The sequence below is a fragment of the Vicia villosa genome, unplaced genomic scaffold, assembly GCF_029867415.1.
Source record: "Vicia villosa cultivar HV-30 ecotype Madison, WI unplaced genomic scaffold, Vvil1.0 ctg.000756F_1_1, whole genome shotgun sequence".
NCBI lineage: Eukaryota > Viridiplantae > Streptophyta > Magnoliopsida > Fabales > Fabaceae > Vicia > Vicia villosa.
The window spans coordinates 152,114-160,065 of NW_026705338.1; the positions used below are offsets into that span (position 1 = coordinate 152,114).

General features: G+C 34.5%; 1 protein-coding gene across 1 annotated transcript; it reads left to right on the forward strand.

Annotated features, from left to right (window-relative positions):
- The first annotated feature begins 1,095 nt into the window (after window positions 1-1,095).
- On the forward strand, window positions 1,096-3,107 carry LOC131630966 (uncharacterized). The gene has a single exon (XM_058901708.1). It carries the CDS (start codon window positions 1,407-1,409, stop codon window positions 2,763-2,765), a length of 1,359 nt encoding a protein of 452 aa, XP_058757691.1. The 5' UTR covers window positions 1,096-1,406; the 3' UTR covers window positions 2,766-3,107.
- Window positions 3,108-7,952: the final 4,845 nt, after the last annotated feature.

The following is a 7,952-nucleotide window of genomic DNA, read 5'->3' on the forward strand; positions in this document are numbered from 1 at the left end:
GAAAGGGAAAAGAAATAAGAGATGAATTAAAAAGAAATAAAAATAGTACAATGCAGGCTTAGTAATCATAAAAAATGAGCTAAATATTTTATGCAATGTCACAAAACTAACTAACTAACTTATCTATTAGTTAATAAATAACAGTGTTAGTTATAACAATTTAACCACCATCTTAACTAACTTCTAATCAATTTAGGATTTGATTTACTAACAACAAAAATTTTTAACTCCGTAATTGTTTTTGTTTGGATAATATAGATATGAAGAAGTGGCAAATCACTCTATATAGTTGCTGCCCTTGAGGCTAGCACCTGATTGTGGCGTCGATTAGGGAATTTTTATTGTCCTGCCACACATTTGAAATTACAATACAAAAATGTTAGAATTTGAAAAAAATTTGTCAGGATGCCACACTTGTTGAAGCTGCTCGCCCATCCAATTGCCGAGTGTATGATGTTTTTTTTTCCTTAATGTACTCTCCCATCCATTGATCGAGCGCCTTAATATTTTAATTTTTTTTTTTCATTTTTTTGTTATTATTTTAATGGCTCGAATCAGCACATGAAGTCCCTCGGCCAATGGATCAGCAAACACATGAAGGGAAAATAAGTCAGCATACACTAGCCCAATGGATGGGCAAACAACATCAACAAGTGCGGCATTCTAGACAATTTTTTTCAAAACGGACATTTTAATATTTTAATTTCAGATGTATGATATATGGCAGTACAGTAAAAATTCCATGGATTAGGGTGTGAAACATTCCTACGATGAAATCAAAGTAGAAGAAACAAAAACATGAGAGTACTTATTTAAAACCGGAAAACCAAAGGTGCTAAAACACAATGGTGCTTTAGCAAATAAGGGTTGTAGCATCACAATCTATCATTTGTGTACTAATTTGTCATTTAATGTTAATTATACTCTTCATATTTTGGTGTTTAAGCTTCTTAAATACAACAACTAAAAGCTTCATCTAACTAAAAGATATGCTTATGCTTATATTTAATGTTTGAGAAACCCAATATAAATAACTTTTGTAGAAGAACATATTAAAAACCCAAAAACACTTGTATAATCTAGTGAATTTAACATTCAAATTCCACTTAACCAAAGGTGGAAGCTATTCATCTACAAATGACCTAAATTCTAGACAAAGCATTTTCATTTAGAACCGAAAGCAAGTGGTGAGAAGGAAAGAGAAAGTTCCAATGGAATAAAGGCAATACTATGCTTCACATTTTCATCTTTTGACACCGGTTTTAATTTTCATCAAAAACAAATGCAAAATCTTCAAACTTACACACCACTTTTTCTTCCTATAAATCCACACCTTCTTTCCTCTTTCTTCCTTTCCTCAACCTCTAACTCTTCCACCTCTCCTCCCTCAAACCCTTCATCTTCCAATGTCAGATTCAATACAAACCACCAAACCTCAAAAACCTCAAAAAACAACCGATAATGTTAAACAAAACCAACAAGACCCAAACAAATTTTCTTACAATTTTGTCTACAAAGCCACCATAGTTCTCATATTCTTCGTTATTCTTCCACTTTTTCCTTCTCAAGCTCCTGATTTCATCAACCAGAATCTCCTCACAAGAAACTGGGAACTCCTTCATCTTCTTTTCGTTGGTATCGCTATCTCCTACGGTTTGTTCAGCCGTAGAAACCAAGAACACGACAAAGACAACAACAACAATAACTCAAAATTCGACTCTGCACAAACAATGGTTTCTCGGTTTCTACAAGTTTCGTCGTTTTTCGAAGACGAAACTGATCATCAGAATCAATCTGCAGAGTCTGATGAAATTATGAAGCTACAAACATGGAGTAATCAGAATCAACACTTCAGAAACAAACCCATGGTTGTTGTTGCTCCACAGGTAAAAGACTCTGTTTTTGAAGATGAACAGAGTGGTGACAGTATCGAAAAAATCGAAAAGCCTCTGCTTTTGCCTGTTCGAAGCTTGAAATCTCGTTTATCTGATGATGATTCTGTTTTCCAATCTCAATCTGGTGATGGGTTGTCGAAAACAGGGTTGAAAAGATTTTCGAGCAATTCGTTTAACAGAGTAAGAAACTATGCAGAATTTGAAGGTGTTGTTGAAGATAAGATGAAAGAAAAAGAGATAGAGAACGTTGTGCTTGCTTCTCCTATTCCGTGGAGATCGAGATCAGCATCAGCGAGAATGATGGAACCTAAACAAGAAGCTATTGAAAAAGCTTCGAAGGCTTCAATGGTGGAAGCTTCTTCGATGAAATTCACTCCTTCGGAATCAATTGCGAAGGACGCGGAAGATTCGATAAAGAAAAAGAGTTTTAATTATAAGTCTTGTTTTCCTCCTCCGCCACCACCTCCACCGCCACCAATGTATCAGAAACCAATCTTCATGAAATCAAGATATGGTGAGAAAAATGGAAGAAACATAGCAATGAAAAATTCTATAGAAGAAGGAATGAATGAAAAAGAAGATGAAGATGAAGAACAAAAGGAATATTCTACAGAGAAAAGGGTGATTATGGAAACAGAGGAAGAAGAAACGGAGAGTGAAGAAGATGAAGATATTGTAGAACGAAAACAGAGTGAAGAAAGTTGTTCAAAAACAGAGGAAACTTCTTGCTCTTATTCTGTTGGTGAAGAAGGACCTGATGTGGATAAAAAAGCTGATGAATTCATAGCGAAATTTAGAGAACAAATAAGGCTTCAGAGAATTGAGTCTATAAAGAGAAGTACAAGAGTTGTAAGAAATTCTTCAAGATAATCTTCAACCTGAAGAAGAAGACCCTTATGTAGAACTATTATTATGGTTTTTTTTTTTTTTTTCAATTTGAATCGGATGTAATTAAGGTGAATGTTTTCTTTCCAAGTTATTAAGGTTGTGATTACATGATTCTAATTTATGGTATAGACATAACATAAGATCAAGTTAAGGATTGTGTTCTGTCTCATGTGATGTTGGTGAGATGAGTATGGATAACTTGTGTTGTTCATATATTGATTCCAAATTTGTAGTGGCTCAATCAAGCAATGTAATTGAATGGAAGGAAAGAGACAAGTCTTTTGAATCATGTGAAAATTAAATAAAAATGACTTGAAATGTGTATGTTGGTGAGATGGATAAGTTGAGGTTTTCTTTTTGTGCTTCAAATTCAAATATGATGCATATAAAGAAAGGATGTCTCTCAATTATGGATTTCTTTACAAGTTTTAAATATAAAGTAGTTTTTTTTTTACTACTAATATAAGGATTACTTAAATAAAAGTAAAGTTGATAGATAAAGGATATCTTATGTAAAACTAGACTAATTTGATTGGTTGTGTGTTCAATAAATTATACTCCAATCTCATATACAACAATAAGACCTATGAACTCTTGCATTAGTGGAGTAAAGTTTACCTTGTTTTCCCCAATCTCATGACTTTTATGCTTTTATCATCCGCGTGTGTTAATTGTCTCATATCACTCTTCTATAAATATAGTCATCTCAAATACTAATGCATTGGTGCTATAATTATGAAATACATGTTGAATGGTAATTGTCATACCTTAAATTTGTCTTACCTTTTATCAAATTTTTTGGTTTAGACTTTTCATTTCATCTGCATACTTCCACTAGATCATTTTGCACATCATGTATCTTTAATCAATAATTTGGCATGGGATCAAGAGTTTTCTTTGATTTTGGTTTTCCCTATTCAATGAGGGTTATTTGATTCCCAAGTGTAATACGGTGAAATGACTTTTATCTGAAATGTCGCGGTTAAGCAAGAGTCGCCACCGACTTTTATTTTATACAAATAATCAGAAAGACTAAAAGAACAGGAAAAACCTTTTAAATAAAAACTGAGTTTTGTAACACCCCCATTTTATTCGCTATTATTTTAGTAATTATATTGTTTGGCATTTTTAATAATTCTTTATTTATTTAGTTATTATGTGATATAATAATTATTTAAGTATTTAATTATGAGTGTGTGTTTGTGTTATTTGGCTTAATTGAGTAATTAGAGAGATATAACTAAATGGGCCTAAGTGATAAAAACATAATGGATGAATTGGTGGGGTAAGCCCAATTGCCATAAGTGAGATAGTAAGAGAAGGTTATGGTTTTAGAGGTTACTATTTTTATTTGGGGGAAAGGATAGGAAGAAGAGAAAAGAGGCAAAAGGGAAGAGAACAATGGTGGAAGAGAAAAGCTAGAAGAAACCTCATTTTCGCAGCAAGTTTCAGCATTGAGTCACCTTAGAAAAACGGATGAATCTCTCAATCCAACCGTTGGATCGTCGCGTGGTTTTGTCACAACGTTCCTGACTCATAGAGGTAAGTTCTGACCGGAGCGATTTTGGTTTTGAGGGTTTTAAGTTCGTCTGATAAGCTGATTTCCGAACTGGTTTTTAGGTGTGTCTCTAAATTATGTTTGAAGGATTTATTTTGGAGAAAAGCTTAGAGTTATGGTGAAAGAGTCCATATTTGCCAAGGTAAGGGTGGGGTTCTTTCATGCTAAAGGGTTGTATGATAGTATGTTATGGTGGGTTTGATTCTATACTTTGATATCCATGTTCTTCTATGTTGCAATTTTGGGTATTTGATGATTTGTTGGAATGTGATGATATAAATGTGATAAATTGTGTGCAATTGATAATCTATGTGTATTAGAATGTTGTGTTTGTTGTGGGTAAACCATTGATAGTGAAATAATGAGTTTTGGTTGTAGAATTGGAAAATAATGGAATAGAAATATAATAGTTGAATTGAAATTAATATAGTTTGATTATTAATTGGATAATTAAATTATTAGTTGAATTAATTCCAATAAGCCTATGTGATTGGAATATACTTGGACTTGGACCAATTATTCGGTTTATCGGTAAATTATGGTATTTTAAGAAATTGACCGTAATTGTGTTTTGGTTGAATATTCAAGTTGAGAATAATATATTGTTATGCCAAAGATGTTGTTTTGATAATTCACATTATTTCTACTTGATTTAGTTGATGATTAAAAGTCGATTTGATTTACTTGACATATTGGCATATTGAGATTATTTTGAGAATTGACCAAAAATTGTGATTTCGGTTTGGATGTCTTTGTTGCGAGTAATGTTGTGATTGCCAATATGATTATTATTGTGCATTGTTATGTGATTAACCTTATGGTATGAATCCTAGCTAATTGTCGTTAGTTTAGTAGATTATGATGATAATTATGATGACTGTGTTAATATGTGAAATTGAGTAATTGTGCCGATGTGCCGAAACATGATGATAATTGTAATGATCTTGATGATATGCGAATTGTATATTTGTGACGATTTTGTGAATACGTGATGTTGTATATATTTGTGAGGATGATTTTGTGACTAAGTGAAGATGAAATATTATAGTGACGTGAATTACCTCGAATAAATGATAATGTGATTGTGATATAGGCTTATGCCTCGTGACGATATGTGATTTTGATGAGTATGTTGTGTTGTCTTGTTTGTCGAGTTAAATTCCATATGCATACTCTGTGACGGCCTGAAAATTATGGCAAACATGACGGCCTAAAAACTATGGCAAACATGACGGGCCAAATGGCAATTGGTGACGGGGGTTGAAGCTCCGATTGGTACCACATGCATATGCATAGTTTGAGTCGCATTCGAGTTTGTATACCGAGTTGCATTCGATTCATTGTTATGATGAGTGGATGCATAGTTTGTGAAGTTGAATTCATTTGATATTGATTATTGATGTGTTGTAGATATGACGTACGTGAATGAAACATATATGATGAGACTGTGAATATATATGTATTAATGATATATGTAACACCTGTAACACCCGTATAATTTTAATATTAATTTAATTGGAACATTGAATTAATAATTAGAATTATTAAGAATTTTGTGAAAAATAAGGAAAATAATGGTTTATGGCATTTGGGCCATACGAGGGAATAGTAAAAGAAGGGGGAGTGATTTTGTAATCCTTTTTACTAAATTATTATTATTTTTCATAAAACAATTGGATTTGGGAAGTAAGAAAGAACGTGAAAGAACAGAGGTTTGGAACGAAGAACGTGAAGGAGAACTGTAGAGGGAGAGATCAAGGATCAAGAACAATTGTCTAAGGTAAGGGGAGACTCTCCATTTAATCTCTATTATCGTGTTATAGGTAATAGTATAGATTGGTAGTATTGTTTTGATCAATGGTTTCCATGTTCTGTGTTGTGTTCATCTTTTGGATTGAAATTTTGGACTGATAAATCCCTAATAACTGAGTAGATCTAGAGTATGATGAACGAAATTGATTATTGGATCATATACTGTAGTTTCTGGGTGAATTCGTATGCTGTTATGAGATGAATTTTCTGGTTTTTAGACCCAAATCGCAGACTGTGCAGGTGAAATCGCGAGGAAGATGAATGGTGAGTTGCAGGTTTCTGTGAACTGCTGTCCATTCACGTATGGTACGCGTATGATACGCGTATGGGGGTGTGGTACGCGTATGGTACGCTCCCCATGGTGCATCAGAATGTGCCTTCTGCTGATACGCGTATGATACGCGTATGATACGCGTATGATGTTGTTTTGTGTGGAAATATGGTTCTGTCCATACGCGTATGATACGCGTATGGTGTGTATGTTTTGTCTGAAGTTGTGCTTCTGCCTGTACGCGTATGATACGCGTATGGGGAGTGATTTTGTGAAGTCCTGGCCCTGTTGGTACGCGTATGGTACGCGTATGGCCAGCGTGATTGACAGATTTTGCTGTTTTGTGATCTTTGGAAGGTTAATGGCGTGTAACCTTCGAGCTGGTATATCTGTATGATTTATTATTATATGATTATTTGAATGATGCAATCTAATTTATATGTATACGAACATACTTGTTGATGATGATGATGATGATGAATGATGATATATGAGTATAGACGAGGCTACTCATTGTGTGATGATGATGATGGTATGTTGTATATATGTTGCATGCATTCATAGTCATAGTATGAGGGCTGTATCCTAAAGATGAGAGGATGCAGTGAAGGGCAGGATTCCCATTGTGTGGAATCTGTGCTGGCAGGGCCGTATCTGGATGATGATAGATCGGTCGGTGGATGATGTCCACTGGTGATGTTTGGTACCACATGCATAGTGTCAGTTTCATACATGTGCATGATTTGTTTATAACATGATGGTGTATGTTTTAAGATGACTTGTCTGTTTATCTGTGGATGTGTGAATGATGATTTGTCTGAATATGAAACAGTTGGTGAATGATATCACTATGATATGTTATTATTTATGATGCAATAACATTGGTTAACTGTGATGAGACTCACCCTTACTTGTTGTCATTTTCAGATTGAGGATAGCGGCGCGACTTGGTGAGGATTAGCTCATAAGTCGGTTTTTAGTATTGTGTCGGTGTCATGCTCTGGTAGATGTAACACTGGGAACGCATTGTTTTTAGAGTTCGATTATAACTCTATTTGTTTTTGTTGTTAAAGTCTGATATATTAATGATGAATGTTGACTTGATGATTTTAATTCCGCTGTGTAGACATGGTTTGATTATTGAGTTATAATTACAGATGTTTTCAGTGAATGCATGACATGTACCGAACGTGTATTTTTCTTTATTTATGAATTGTGACACCTCTTGCATGTTGACTCTGATTAATATTGATTCTATTGCCGCGGGTTATTAGAGGGGTGTTACAATAGTGGTATCAGAGCATAGTCGGTCGTTGTGACCAGAGTCTTAGTGTCAGTCTTTCCGTGTATGCGACTAATACGAGTTATTTGTCGATACTTTTGTTCTGACTGGATTGTTTGTGTTAAGCAGAACAATGGCCGGAAGAGGAGGAAGAAACGATGATGCTATCGCTGAGGCTCTGGGCATGATTGCTGGTGTGCTGGGAGGGAATGCCAATGGAGCTGCGATTGGTGCTGACAGACAACT

Coding starts and splice junctions, on each gene's coding strand:
- LOC131630966 (XM_058901708.1), top strand. CDS start 1,407: ATGTCAGATTCAATACAAACCACCAAACCTCAAAAACCTCAAAAAACA.